Source organism: Phyllopteryx taeniolatus, chromosome 4 (genome assembly GCF_024500385.1).
Source record: "Phyllopteryx taeniolatus isolate TA_2022b chromosome 4, UOR_Ptae_1.2, whole genome shotgun sequence".
NCBI classification, from domain to species: Eukaryota; Metazoa; Chordata; class Actinopteri; order Syngnathiformes; family Syngnathidae; genus Phyllopteryx; species Phyllopteryx taeniolatus.
The window spans coordinates 18,332,235-18,348,009 of record NC_084505.1 but is presented as its reverse complement, the minus strand read 5'-3'; the positions used below and the strand labels follow the sequence as shown (position 1 = coordinate 18,348,009).

Here is a 15,775-nt window from a genome sequence, read left to right as displayed (position 1 = left end):
TAATTACCGTAATTTCTATGCTAATATGCATTACCTGTCTCTGACATTTCACTTTATATGTTAGCAACAAGCTCACGAACTTGGGTTAGATGAAATGGCAAAGTTTGGTTGAACATTTTGCTGTGTAAATAGGTTTTATTCTCTTTTGTTTTCTGTGTCAGTTTTACAGTAAACTTGAAGTCGGAGTGACAAGTAAACAACTTGAAAAAAGCACACTTTGCCTCTTATTTGGACAACTGTATGAGTGAGTCTTTCCTCAACGTGACACTGTATGATAGTCTCCCATTTCTTGACAGCGAGTGTGAGAACCAGCATTACAGAATACTTCCAAAAGTACGGCTGGGTATAGTTGAGAAACTCATGATTTGATTTGATTTTTTTAAGTTGCGATTCAATTCAATTTCAATTTTTTTGGGTTATGATTCAGTTAAATAGATTTAAATGCCAAGAAGTAGAATTACACAGAGTACCTCTTGACAATTTTTAAAGATTTATTTTCATGCTCATGTGAACACGTTTCATGTTAGCTCACTTTACTGAGCAATTAAACATCAGAAAATAAAAATGTGCACAATAACAAAAAAAACATGCTGTCATATTTATTTTACTTCCATAAACTCGGAAAAAGTCAAATGCATGTAAACATAAATACACGCAGTATTTATTTCCTCTTGGAAATTGTGACATTGAGACAGTGTATTGACTGAAGAGAGCGAGAGAAAGAACAGGCACTACGGAATGCGTGAATAGAAAAACGGCACAAAAAAAATATTTAAAAAAACATGAGCATCCTTCTGGAATGTAACTCGTTTTTAAGTTACGGACTATCTGTATTCAAAGAGATGTTGGGGCACCTGCTCGGTGTGCGCGCTGGGGTGCAGGCTTGAGACCAAGTTGAGGACGTGACGGAGGGGCACTGGGTCCAAGTTCTTGATGAGGGAAGGGAAAAGGTCGTGGATGTAGCGGCTGCAGTGCTTCAGCTGAGACAGGAAGCACAGGTTGTAGATGAAATACGGAATGACACAAATGACTAGAACAGTGGTTGTCAAGCTATTTGCATAAGTACCACCTCAAAAATATGTTGCTCTCCAAATACAGTGGTGCCTTGAGATAGGACCACCTTGACTTAAGAATTTTCAACGATATGAGTTGTCGCCTGACCACTTTGTTTTGTCTCGGGTTAACACCTGAGATACGAGAGTGCTTTACACCCCCACCGCTAGATGGCAGCAGCACAATTTACAACATCCAGACAACATTCACATTTGTTTCCTTGCAGTGGAAGTATCAGATGGTGGCAGTAATTCATCATTAAAATGGCTTGCCAACTACCAACAGATCACAAAGAACAAAAACAAAAAAGGAAGGAAGCACAACACATTAGGTACAGTTGTGTTTTGTGCTCGCATTTTCTGTTTGCAGGTTATGTGTAGAGCAAATGTTATTACTGTGTTTTTACACAGTACATTACTGTAGAGTGAAATACTTCTAATGAAAAAAAATACATTTATTTGGGGGGGCTGGCTAGAACAGGCATCACCGTACCACCATAATGACCAACATTGAAATACAGTAAAAGTACATTTAATATTATGGCAAGCAGTTTGAACATGAACACTGCGCTCAAATATGGGAAAATTAAAAAACTACTTAATTTAATGATAATATATTGCATATAAAAGTGAAATTAAAAAAATGAACCTAAATAAATCTTTAAAAAGTCAAATCAAATGCAAATGCATTGAATTTACTTAATACAACTGTACTTAGGCAGTGATTGTTTTTGGGGTACCACAAGAGGAAGCCCGCCTACTCACAATTTGAGTATCACTGGAATAGAAGACAAGTTGCAGGTCCTTAGACCGCGAAGGTATTTACCTGAGCCGCAGCCCAAATGCAGTCCACATGCTGCGTGCTGAGTCGGCCCTCCGCAGCCAAGAAGTTAAGGATCACTTGGCACTGTTTAATGATCTGAAGAAAGCAGAATAAGTCACAATGTGGGCAGGGATGAATCGAGAAATAATCTAAATCACTTTGTATTAATGTTTGAAATTGTAATTATCCTAACTACCGTGTTTAGCGTAATGTGCACGCACTAGCTAAACAGTAGCTTTGTGCATGTATGCATGGAAACAACAAAAGGTGGTGGATGCCCAACTACAGTTTGCAACAAAAGTTTCTCACCTCAATGTGCAAATTAGGTCCAAAAAGGTGCTCTACCACGTTGTTGTGGATCAACCAGTCGGCCAGATCCTTGGCTATGGACCTGCCGCCACAACACACACAAGGACAAATCGGAAGGCATTAACACATAGTGACACACATTGACACTGTGCAGGCCAGTCAAGCTCATCTACACCCTTCTCTCTCATCCATGTCTTTATGGACCTTGCTTTGTGCATTGGTGTCGTGTTGCAGAATTAGAGCAGAGACTTGAGAGCAAGGCCTTCTCATCCACTATCAGTATGTGACCTCACAAATACGCTTCTGAAAGAATGGTCAAAAATTCCCATTAACACACTCCTAAACCTTGTGGACAGCCTTTCCGGGAGAGTTGAAGCTGTTATAGCTCCAAAGGGTGGACCGACGTCATTAAACCCGATGGATAAGGAATGGGATGTCACTGAATTTCATGTGAGTCAAGGCAGGTGAGTGAATACCTTTGGCAATATAGTGCATGTTAGAGTAGTACAGGACATGTATGAGGGCCGCAGAGCAGTGGTGAGCTGTGCTGTAGGTGTGACAGAGGAGTTTGAGGACGTGGGACTGCATCAGGGATCAGCCCTGAGCCCCTTCCTGTTTTCAGTAGTGATGGATAGGCTAACAAATGAGGTTAGATGAGAATCCCTGTGGACCATGATGTTCGCAGATGACATTGTGATCTGCAGTAGAAGCAGGGAGCAGGTGGTGAAACATTTAGAAAGGTGGAGGTATGCACTGGAAAGGAGAGGAAAGAAAGACTAGCCGAAGTAAGATAGCGAGGGTGGAGGACTTTAAATACTTGGGGTCAACAGTCCAGAGCAATGGTGAGTGGGGTAAGAAAGTGAAAAATGGGTCCAAGCATGTTGGAAGTGGTGGAGGAAGGTGTCCGGTGTGTTATGTGACAGAAGAGTCTGCTAGGATGAAGGCCAAAGTTTATAAGACAGTGGTGAGGCCAGCCATGACGTACGGATTAGAGACAGTGGCACTGAAGAGACGACAGGAAGCAGAGCTGGCGGTGGCGGAAATGAAGATGTTGAGGTTCTCTCTAGGAGTGACCAGGTTGGATAAAATTTTATAGTAGAATTTTATGAGACATAAAATAATCTGGCATTTGTCATCCATGGCCGGGAAAGGGCAAAACTGGGACAAAAATAGCCCAACTGTTGATGTGTGTACACACACAAACTTACGTTTCTGTGTCGGACACCAGAGACTCGTTGTTGCACACGTCGTTAAAAGTGTGCAGCTGGTTCTGAAAAGGGAGAAAACTGTTATTATTAAATATTTTTGTCCAGAACGAGCGAAACATCGTGCGTTTCTGAGGTGACTGACGGTGATCTGGCTGAGTCCAGCCAGCCGCATGGTGAGCGTGGGCGACATGAAGTACTTGAAGGCCAGGTCCAGGCTCTCCTTGTCAAAGCAAAGTGCGCTGTCCAGAGGCTCCTTCACCGTGCTCCACATCAGGTCGGCCATGTTGCGCGCCGTGCTCTGACGCAGCTCCTGGTCGGACAGCTTGCAGAGGTACCTGAAGGCCACGCCAAATAGACGTCAAAACCCGCGCGTGCGACACACCCATCAACATGTCTTTCTTAATGAGCGCCAGACGCTAACATAGCCGTCTACGGCATCACTCGCTGCTTCATTGTCATTCATGTTCAGCATTTTGTTGCTCCTTGTAACATGACAATTGTTGACAATTGTCAAGACGCCCGCACGCACGCAGTCGAGACGCGCACGCACGCAGTCGAGACGCGCACACACATGCAGAGCGAAAAAACACACTCGCACACTCACTCAAGACACACACACACACACACACACACACACAGTCAAGAAGCGCACTCTCACAATCAAGATGCACGGATACGCACACAATCAAGACACACACACACACACACGCTCACAGTCAAATTGCACGCGCAATTGCATGTCGTCAAGACACACACACACAACCAAGACACACAGCCAAGACACGGACACACAAACAAGAGAAACGCGTAAGCAAACGTGCACAGACACTGCTAGGACGCACGCATACACAGTCAAGACATACACACTGTCATGCAAAAAGACGGACACACAAGCACACGCACGGTAACGTGACAATGGTCAAGAGGCGCCAGACAAACAACATTCTAACCAGAAAACCTCACATGGCAGTCTACATTCTCACTCAGCACGTTTTTAAGATTCATGTTCATCATTTGTTGCCTCTTATCTGGTCATACGAGGAGAGGGTTGCCGGTGGCCTGGAATTGGTCGCTATGGCGACAGCAGATCTACATAGCAACAACCACACTGTGTGTGGCAGAATGTGGAGGAGTGGTGCATAAAAAAAACTTATGTGGACACGCAAGGATAAGTACGTAAGACTATACACAAGAACGTATGCAAGTTATAGAGACATGAAGAAAAGCATTCTATGCAAGACGCCGAACACTCACCGTATGACATACGAGCGGAAAGGGATGATGTGCTGCATAACGGCGGGAATGTGAAGCCATATTCGTATCTGAGGCCATACAAAAAACAACAAAATCAGAACTTGGAGAGACAAACAGCATGGGCCTACGTTTGGTCTCCTTACGTTGGACACAATGGTGATGAAGGCGTGCGCGATGGGAAAGGGGAGGCTGTCAGGCGTGGCGGCCTGGAAACATTCCTTCATCAGAGACAGGCCGTGCTTGCCGCAGAAGAGACAAACGTAGCGCAGAAGGTGCAATGGAACCTCCACGTCCTGGAAACAACAAGTACACGTGTTCATTACACAAACCCAGAGGCGATCCAAGGCATAAGCTGACTAAGCACATGCTTTTAACAGTCAACAGAGGATGGCGTAGTATTTTTTGGAGGCTTGGGCCGGAATCACCATACAAGAAAAAGATAAGTCGCGATACCAAAGTAACTGACAAAGGGAAAAACCACTGTGTTTTTTTTTAATAACATGATTACAACATATTAGAAACTCAAAACTGTCATTGTCATCAGCAACAATATCAATATTTGATGCAGCTGTATCGATAACTATCATCACAGATGACAAAACATAACGATATCGATTTAACCCCGACGAAAGCAAGAACAGTTTTTTTTTTTTTTTTAATGTAATTACAACATATTAAAGTCAAAACTGTGATAAAGTATGACATCAGTGACGATATTTAACCTAGTCATATCAATAATGAATCATCGGTGATAACGAAACATCCCAATAGTCATATTTTGTCCCGCCCCTAATAACCAAATCATAACAAATGTGGATATAGTATGTTAAAACCACCTTTAGGCGAACTTTTTAAGATGAAGGACAAAAAATAAATAAAAATCACCAGAGTGGTTGCACCCCTTCTTCCACACACAATCCCTCAAAAACAGTCAAAACCAATACAATCATCAGTTTGGTGGTGTTAAACTGCAAATTCAACTCAAACGCAACAGTTTTGCTGTATTCTTAAAAGAGTTACATTGACTGATTATAGTTAGGATGTAAAGACAGACAATAATATGCTGCAGTGAGGACGTTTAGGTGTTAAAAATGTGTTTGCTTACATTCATGTCGCAGAAGGAGCCCAGGATGCTGCTCTCATGAGCAGATATATCCTGAAAAACAAAAAAGCTTCCTTATTAGTCACATCCTTTATTACACAATACACTGAATATATTTGACATACTGTGTACAGGTGCTTCTCAATAAATTACAATATCAGGGAACACAATTTATTCCTGTAGTTCAATTAGAGTATTACAGTATATAGACCCAGTAAACGTATTGGAAAATACTTTTCAGAAAGTCGTACGAATTGGCTTTCTGGAAATATTTCTATGTACTGCGGGAACGGAAAGTATTGAAACCCCCTTAAATTTTTTACTCTTCGTTATATTGCAGCCATTTGCTAAATTCATTTCAGTTATTCTTTCCCTCCATGTACACATAGGGGAAAAAAACGGAACTGTTGAAATTTTTGCAGATTTATTAAAAAAAGAAAAACAGAAATATCACAGCCATAAATATTCAGACCCTTTGCTGTGACACTCATATTTAACTCTGGTGCTGTCCGTTTCTTCTGATCATCCTTGAGATGGTTCTACACCTTTAATGGAGTCCAGCTGTGTTTGATTTTACTGATTGGACTTGATTAGGAAAGCCACACACCTGTCTACGTAAAACCTTACAGCTCACAGTGCATGTCAGAGCAAATGAGAATCATGAGGTCAAAGGAACTGCCTGAAGAACTCAGCGACAGAATTGTGGCCAGGCACATTAACGAGGGGAAAAAAATGAACTTAAAACTATTTTAGCAAGTGGCTGCAATATAACAGAGTGAAACATTTAAGGGGGTCTAAATACGTTCCGTACCCACTATATATCAAAAACCATTTTGTTTTTTATATCATATTCAAAGTGCTGGAGAAATTAATCTTGGGTTTTCTTTAGCTGCAACCTAGAATTCTCAAAATTACAACAAAATTATGAAATATTTCACTCGCTCCCTTTTTTAATTAAACTAGTGAACTAAATTAACTTTTCCACCATATTCTAATTTACTGAGAAGAACCTATATGATCATGATAGTGTATGTATTTACGATTTTGTTGATGTGCACATATAATCTGTCATTTGTGTGTGTTTTTGTGTGATTTTGTGAGAGTGTGATTTGTGTGTCTGTATGACTGTGTTTTCATGTGATCTTGTGTGAGTGACTGATCTTGTGCGAGTGTGATGTGTGTGCCTGTGATTTGGCTGTGAGATCTGTAGGTCTAATTTTGTGTGAGCGATTGTGTATTCATGTGCTCTTGTGCGAGTAATTTGTGTGTGTCTGTGTCATCTGTGAGTGTGTGTGATTTGTGCGTCTATGTGAATTGCATCTGAGATTTGTGTGTCAGTGTGTGATCTTGTGTGAGTGATTTTGTGTTATCTTGTGTAAGATTGTGTCTGTGAATTGTGTGCGTCTATGTTATTTGTGTGCAGCTATCTTCCAATGTGTGTGTGTGTGTGTCTGTTTGTGAGTTTCCATGTGATCTTGTGTGTGTGTGAGATCACCTCGATGGTGGAGTGCGTATTGTGTTTGTAGGCTGTGTAGAGAGGGAACTGGATCTGGAAGATCTTTGCGGCGCATAGCAGCAGCTTCTCTCGCTCTTCCGTGTTCCACAAGCTGAACGCGTCGTGGGTGTCGTGAGCGCCTCCAGACCCGCCGCCCTCCTTGGGCCCCGCTTGCATCTGGGTCTCAGTCTGCTTCCGGTTCAGTCCGCGGTCAGGAGACTCTGCTTCCTCTTCCGCCGAGTCCCGCTCCACGTTGACGGGCTCGTCCTCCCCGGGTGAGGCCGGCCGGTGGGGGGCCTCGAACGTAGCCCGGTCATCGTCGTGATGTTTGCTATCGGCCGCCCCTGCTGCCTCCCCCTCGGGGGGTCCGTGGCGGCATAGGCGGCACAGGCGGTCCCTGAGGCCGCTGATCTGTCCGACCACCAGGTTGATGAGCGCGTACACCAGCTGGTTGAAGACCTCCAGATGCTTGTACTCCTTGAAGCAGCACAGACATTGTCTACGAGGAAAATGCCCGTCAGTCAGCGCCGCAGCAACGCTAACCATATGCATCAACCACATACATGAAAAGAATAGATTTACTATGCCACAAGCTTATTGGAAATCCATGATACTGCTTCCTTGGACATTAAAAAAAAAAAGCACCAACACCGACCGACCCAATAAATGCTAACTAGGGGTTGAACGACGTCGAATTTGGGTAACGTCGACTAATTGATGACGTCATTGATATTTATTTTCAGTCATCAATTTGCTGTGCGTGCTTCCAAACAAGCTAACTCACTCACTCCCTGCCGTCCTCAGTTGCACAGGCCACACAGCCCAACTCATTCATCCAACCACATTAAGATACCTCAAAGGCCTCAGACACTCAGAACTTGTAAAACTCCAACACCAATTCACGTGTCAACTGCAGTGTCACTACACTATGTAATATGGATGACACGATATCACTATATTAAAAGTGCTTCAATATCGTCATGCTCTTGTTACGGTAAAATAGTGAGCCGTTGTTTAAAATTTAGTATTGGGTTGGCTATAGCGAACCGTAGCAAAGTAAACTACAAGGACCGTGATCACACTTGAATATCTAGAGCACAGGTGTCAAACTGGTGGCCCGGGGGCCAGATCCGGCCCACCACGTCATTTTATGTGGCCCGCGAGTGTGTGCATCGACTTTGTGTTTCTTGCTAAAATACCAAAATTGCGAATTGGCTTCACTGTTAAACATATTGAGATATTGCAAGCATTTTTTGTTACCAACCCCGCTTTTGAAATAAAATTGATTCATACTGTAATTGAACAGGCGGCACGGTGATCGACTGGTTAGAGCGTCTGACTCACAGTTCTGAGGACCAGGGTTCAATCCCCGGCCCCATCTGTGCGGAGTTTGCATGTTCTCCCCGTGCCTGCGTGGGTTTTCTCCGGGCACTCCGGCTTCCTCCCACATCCCAAAAATCATGCATGGTAGGTTAATTGAAGTCTCTAAATTGCCCCTAGGTGTGAATGTGAGTGTGAATGGTTGTTTGTTCATGTGTGCCCTGCGATTGGCTGGGAATCAGTTCAGGGTGTACCCCGCTTCCTGCCCAATGATTGCTGGGATGGGCTCCAGCACTCCCGTGACCCTTGTGAGGATAAGCGGCTCAGAAAATGGATGGATGGAAGGATGTAATTGAACAAACAGTTTTTACTGGCTTCTGATTTCAAAAGTAATTATCCATTAATTTGTGTACATGTAATAATGGTTTGCATCCATAACAGCCCTCAGAGTGGAACCAGAACTATGATGTGGCCCGCGACAAAAATGAGTTTGACACCCTTGATCTAGAGGAAGTAAAAGCTGGTGAATTTAATTTTTGGACTTAAGCAATGGAATCACTGTTAGTAGGCAATATCCAATTAGTAATGTTAGAAATTAAAAAAAAAAAAGACAAATACTGGAAACTTGGTAAACAGAATTTCTCAAATGGATAGTCTTGTTATTAGAAGCATAACATGATTATTGCTGCAGCAATTATAGCCCTTTGGTGGTATACGAATGAAAACATTGGATGGACGGGAATAGAAGTACACTGTAATACTGTGTATGATATGAAGATGTCTTTTTCACAAAAACCTGTGTGAAAATGCACCGAAACTACTAAAGCCTGTTGAGAAGGCCTTGGCCAGCAAGAAAAATAGGTCTTTCGGTTTTGCTGCGTGCACCTCTCCGCTCCCACAATTACCGTGAACCTTCCTGCAATTTGCTTCCCCACGATATCGCAATAATTATCATACCATGACTTTAATACTGTAATAAAACCAAACTCAGATGTAGATATCATTAAGTCCCTATGATTAGAAGAGGTCTTTTTTACAAAACCTGTGGGGGAAACGCACAGAAATTACTAAAGCCTATCGAGGGCTCGCCTAGCAAGAAAAAAATAGGTCTTTCGCTTTTCCCCTGCGTGCGCCTCTACGCCCCACCTGTACCGTGAACCTTCCAGAAATACTGTGAGCTTTCCCACACTATCGCAATAATTATCCTACTGTGAGATTAATACCAAGAAAAAACTGAACCGTGAGATATTGTTACATCCTTACTATATAATTGTATACAGTTAAAAAACAAAAAAACAGGAGGGAATTCTGCAGTTTTCCAACCCCAAATCCTTCATGCTTATGCCAAATGCATTATGCTACTAAGGAGGCTGTGCAGTTGAGCCAAGTAAAGGAGCCTAGCCATGTGCTCCTGGCTGCAAGCTTTTGATAGGCCATCCATTGCTTTTGAATAATTGTCAACACTTGGGTGATGTGCAGCTCGGCTTGAACAGGAAGCATGCAGCCTTACCTCTGCGTCCACGAGCTAATGTGAGCCAACACTCGCAGCGCATGTTCCTTCTTCAGCTGGAAGCCGCCCTCGCTGCCGTCTGCGTCGGAAACTGAGGAGCAAGCACAACACCGCTGTTACACAACAACACCCAAGTAGTTACACGTTACTGTCAAGTTTGTAGTTTCATGTAAGGCACACCGATCGATGCGGCCAAACAACTGTACTGCGGCGCAGTGTGTGGGATATGCAACTAGTTGTCATGAGTAGCCGAAAGTCTGAAACTAGTTTTGCTGAAAGTCGAAATTGAAATTGCAGGTGAACGAATCGCTTTGTCGTTAGTTAGGCAATAGTTGCCCATTAGTTACACATTGTCATCGTCATTCATTAATGAACAAATGTCACTTTCAACATATAAGAGCACCAAGTAAAGCAGACAAAAGATTTGAAAAGGTGGGGTTTAAGACTGGGAGGGGGAGAGAGGTTGAGGGGAAGAGTGTTAAAGGTTGTAAACGGGGTTTTTGTTTCTGGTGCCGACACGCGAGCATGTAGCGCTGCGGCAGCAAGTCTGGGTTCAAAGGTCAGCGGCACACAACATATGGAACTGCCAGTCGAACGGAAACACACAGCTGACAACAACAGCAACCCTTTCAGATCAGCACAACTTTTGAGTAGAAGATTAAGATTAGGGTGTGAATTTCGGCTTGTCACGTCGACTAAGGGAGAGAAATGCCAACATGTTGGAAGTTGAACACGGTAGGCACCTCACTCTCGAACAGAGTATGTATATGTATAGTATGAACAGTATGTGTTGCAGTAGTTAGTAGAAGGTGTCTATTGTGATTGTGAAAAAAAGATGACGTAGTTCATGGAATGAATGACGAACACCATGTAAAAAAAGCCAAAGACGTTCAACTCGAGCCATGCAGTGAGTCAGCGTCATTCACGGTGCGTTCCTGAGTTGTATATCTGTAAATGATTATTTTGCAATCAGGAGTCCTTTTGTAGTCTTGTTTTTGGTTCATAGTTTGAGGTGCCACAAAAAAAGCATACAATATTATCGTCAACGTGTTGCTTGACATGTTTGTTTTCTACCCATGTTCTACTGCTGATTACTAAAGAAAAGACAAACCTAGAGAAAAGAAATTCTGGTTAGAGAGTCTTTTCGGTCTTTTGGTAGGTTCAATTCTTATATCGTCACAGAACACAATATTCTGTGGCTCAGTCAAAATGTTCTAAAATGGCTGGCAAAATGCGGAACTGCTTTGAAAACCGCTAACAGTGGTTGACTTCTTTTTACACTTGTATGTGAGTTAAGAATGTTAAAATGTGACTTCATATACCGCGTGCATCCCTAATAAAAGGTTTAAGTGGCCGGTTTGACCGTGACAGATTATTTCCATTTCTTCCTTATTCCATAGCGAAAAAAAACAAATTGCACCCTGAAGGAATTCCGTTACACATTTGACTTTGTATGTGACTAGACATACAAAAACAATGGCTCACACTGACACTTACTGTACGACAATGCACATGCGTATTGCGTTTGCCTTCCAGCAGCAACACAAACACATAAAAACACAACAGCACAATGTCAAGATACTTTTTAAAAAGGTAATTTCATAATCAAACCCCAGCATAATATCGTTTCTGGTTTTCCCCTCATCATGTCTGCGGTCTCTCACATTTTAATAATCAGTTAGTTAAAAAATATTTGACTTTGAGCTGGATTTACAATGCATGATTCTGGTGACAATTCCACAAGTGTGTCACTGTGTTAGAGATTTAAAAATAAATTATAATAATAAAAAAACGCATGGAATCGGATTTCTTCAGATGGCACTCGGGCCTCTTCCAAATGTGGGTACGTATCGGCTCTCTGCCAATGTCAGTGTAGCTCAAACCCATAGATGGGATGAACCCTATCAATGACAGCTTGACACATCGAAACGCACCCATCGCTAACGCATCCACTCAAAACAAAACAAACATCAAAAAACACCCACTAAGAATCTAAATTAGAGTAACTACATAGAACATTAAATAGGATGTATATATGCTACATTAGAGGATACTAAGGATGGGACGCTACTTTGTTCGATACACTCCGCATAGGACAATACACGCATACGGACCGCGATTTTTCGGCTTTTCCGTTCAATTTGCATTGACGCTGGTCACTTCATGAAAACGTTTGACCCACGTTATAGTGTGCTCTGCCATACATACATTTGAATTCCCGACCTCCGTACTTAAGTGTAACACTTGGATTAAGCGTGTCGATCAGGCATGACCAATCGAACCACGCTTAATCCAGATGTTACACAAGTAGCGTTTTTTTGTTAATTGTTTTTGTAAATGTTTTGTTATATTTTACTACTACTGTATTGATGTGTATAAAATTAGTCAAGTAATAAGAGACAGTCTACCATTCGAAAAAGTACAAAATTTAAATAAGTAACTTGAAATTTAAATAAGTAACTTGAAATAAATTATATTATTCAGTACACTACAAAATGTAGTTTTTGCTAACAAATAAAATAAAGCGATGTTGAGAGAGAGAGAAAAAAATTGTCTTTATGCTCAAAACACAAACTGAAAATGTATCAAACCGTGGCCCAAAAACAGAGGTACAGGTACTGTGGCTTACCTGCACCGACCAACCCCTAATGGATACACATTAAATATGATTTAAATATGCAGCATATGGTGTATGAACATTCCATTAAGATGTGAATATGGTAAAGTAGTGGCATTGACAAATTAATAATGCAAATTGGTACCTTACAGGTGTATACATTGAATAAACTATAAAAGATATGTACACATTAATTAGAATATATTGCAAAGTGAGCATTATGCTATAGAGGTACAGACAAACATGCTGCAAATATTCTACATTAGAGGCGTATACCCATTAAATGAGGTAAATGTGTTAGGTTAAAGGCATATAGGCATTAAATATGCTGTAAATACAGAGTAATAAAGGTATATCAAGATTAAATATGAGGTAAAAATGCAACATTACAGGTAATATTCTCTTGTACAGGTGCATAGACATTAAATACGACGTACACATACAACAGAGGTGTTACGCTCGACAGTCCAACTGTCAATCAAATGCGAGCATGATGCAATGCACTTATTGCGCTTGCAGTGTCCCTAATTTTGTGTCCGACGACCCCCACTCGACCAGTACCTCTTTTCATCGCTAACTGCAATAAATCGCATTCACAGCACTAATAATTGGAAAACGTACGCATGCAGACCACAAACGATGTAATTGAGTGTGCTTTTGAGGGACTAACTGCTGTGGGGATAGCGTTTTGTGGCTATTTAAACGCAAGACAGCACGGCCTGGTTAGCATATCAATGCTAAATTTAGCTTCTGTTGACTTGTCCTCACTTGACGTTGACAACACGCGAGCTAGGAAACGCCAAACAAACTACTCACAAATAAAACTAAACAATAGTGGAAGCGTTTGTGAAATTCGTAAACGACGAATAAAATTCATTTGGCAAAAACAAAACAAAAAACACGCCATCTGATGCTAGCTTAGCCGCCGCTAGCATCTACAGAGATTTAACTAGTTTGCCACAATAACAAATAGAAAAAAAAAAGACATACACAAGATATACAAGTTAAGTTCACACATAAAAGTGGAGGAGTTGTCACTTAAGCGAATGCTTGCCCGCAAGTCGTCCCACAAAACAAAGGAGCTGACAAACTAAACGCATCAAACAAAGTAGGCGAGCTTCACTAGCCTCTGGGGCTAACTTTCCTGACTCCAGTTTCAATATTCTCACATTTTGTCAAACATTTAACAGCAAACAAGATGACTGAGGACGCCTGTCTCCCACTTCAACCGACTACTTTTGTTTTGACAGACGGACAGGCCCCTAATCAGTCTGTCTGACAGTATGGGCTGATAAATGTGACTTTTTTTGCACTAATGACTGGACACTGACTAGCGTCAGGCGCCGGGCATTGAAATACACACACACACACAAAACAGACAGGGAAAAAAGGACAAGCTCGGCTAACAAACGTGTTTGCAGATAACATTTGCTGGCGAGCTAACGGCTACGAATATTTACTAGTTTGCCCCAAAAAGAAGAATTTGGTAGAAACAAGAGATCATTTGAGGGAGGTTTATACATATAAACGTTGTGTAGCTGTCAAGTCAAAGGAATTGAGCCCAAAACAAAAGGCAGCTGCTTGACCTGACAAACACATCCAACAAAGTGGCTAGCTTCACTAGCCTGTCGAGCTACCTTTGCTGGCCTGCATTTCAACAACATTTTGATAACATTTTAACGTCCTCGTGGGGAAGCAATTTAGTCGTTATCCGTTTCCCCACAGAGAGAGACCGAGGACGTCTGTCTCGCACTTGTGTTTTGACAGACAGACAGACAAGGCCCCCCGCAATCAATCTGTCTGATAATACGGGCCTACAAGTGTACACGAATGCCCTGGACGCCGGTGGTTAAAATGCAAACAAACACGATCACAACTGAAGAAAGACACAAAGTTGTACGGATCTAACGGTAGTCGGCGGGTAACGTTGATCGTGTGTGTGTGTGTGTGCGTGTGTGTGTGTGTGTGTGTGTGTTACTGGGCAAGCAGGTTGCCCTCCTCACTTTCGTTCAGAACCTCCACCAGCTCGGCGCAGTTTTCACACATCGTTGGCGCAGAGGACGGCCCGAGTGCTCCGTGTCAAACCATCGCTCCGGACGGGGGAAGGTGGCTGCCTGGCTGGGGGGGTGACTTCCAGGCTGCCCGTTGCTGCTTGGGCTCCAAAAAGGAGGAGAAGAAGAAGAAGGGCCCTTCCGCGGAGGCTACAGCGGTCGGTAGGCCGGCCGGGGCTTGGAGCTTCTTGTCGGCGGGACGGCGTCGGCGAGGAGGCGGTCGACGTTCGCATCCGAGAGGCGGAGAAGGACAACTGACAGGCGGCCGAGCGAGGCCGAAGGAGGCCGCGTCACTTTGCAGGCGGCTGGACGTTAGTTGGGAGAGTAGACACGGCCGCCATGTTTAAAAAAGGAGGGAGGGGCGGGGAGTTGATGGTTGACGCAGCGTGCGCCGCTCTTCGGCCTTTTCCGGCTTTTTCCGGCCACCTCGTGCGCAGCCGTTCTGCTTTCTTTGGAGATGTCGCGAGATCCTACTGTAACGTCAGCGTTTCCCCAAAATATAATTAAAAATTGAAATGAAATTTACAATTTCATCAATCAATCAATTTCACATCAGTCAAGGAATATTATTATACATTATTAAAACCTTTCACACCAAGTATCACCTCAAAAAATACTGACCAATCTCTCTCCCTCCCTCCCACTCTCTCTCTCAAAATCATTTTATTATAAATTCGTTTCTTGTGTAATATTCTATTCTCTTCTCAATTGAGATAGTGAATTTTGCATTTACACACACACACATATATACACACACACACACACACACGATCAAGGGGTTGACATTTCAAAAGTCCTCTGAAATCAGCAAATTTCACTGCCATTCACCCCGATCTTAAAAAATATATATATTTTTTAAAATCCTGTAGTTATTCCAGAACCAGTCCCGTCAAGGGGGTCACGAGACCATCCCAGGACTCTGAATAAAGCGCTTTCATAAAAATCTGATGTGGCATTTCAAAATAAAGGTCCTCTGAAACCTGCATATTTGAAAACCAGCATGCCGGAGTTAAAAACATTATATATATATATAA

General features: G+C 42.5%; 1 protein-coding gene and 1 long non-coding RNA gene across 4 annotated transcripts in view; one reads left to right on the top strand and one right to left on the bottom strand.

Moving 5' to 3' along the window:
• Window positions 1–15,154, bottom strand: part of usp34 (ubiquitin specific peptidase 34) — a 93,180-nt gene extending 78,026 nt beyond the window's left edge. For 2 of the 3 annotated variants that reach the window (XM_061770172.1, XM_061770173.1), the window contains exons 1-11: window positions 14,694–15,154; window positions 10,074–10,164; window positions 7,244–7,742; window positions 5,752–5,802; window positions 4,790–4,939; window positions 4,647–4,714; window positions 3,535–3,727; window positions 3,393–3,454; window positions 2,185–2,266; window positions 1,879–1,971; window positions 855–980 (exon numbers count right to left, since the gene is read on the bottom strand). In XM_061770172.1, coding sequence (XP_061626156.1) covers window positions 855–980; window positions 1,879–1,971; window positions 2,185–2,266; window positions 3,393–3,454; window positions 3,535–3,727; window positions 4,647–4,714; window positions 4,790–4,939; window positions 5,752–5,802; window positions 7,244–7,742; window positions 10,074–10,164; window positions 14,694–14,736 — 1,458 coding nt within the window. In that variant the 5' untranslated portion in view covers window positions 14,737–15,154. The remainder of the gene's footprint in view (window positions 1–854; window positions 981–1,878; window positions 1,972–2,184; window positions 2,267–3,392; window positions 3,455–3,534; window positions 3,728–4,646; window positions 4,715–4,789; window positions 4,940–5,751; window positions 5,803–7,243; window positions 7,743–10,073; window positions 10,165–14,693) is intronic. The other variant, XM_061770174.1, reaches the window with a different exon arrangement.
• Window positions 10,489–15,274, top strand: LOC133476584 (uncharacterized). The gene is made up of 2 exons (XR_009788090.1): window positions 10,489–10,808; window positions 14,680–15,274. It is a non-coding gene; the product is annotated as an uncharacterized LOC133476584 (long non-coding RNA).
• The last annotated feature ends 501 nt before the right edge of the window (window positions 15,275–15,775 follow it).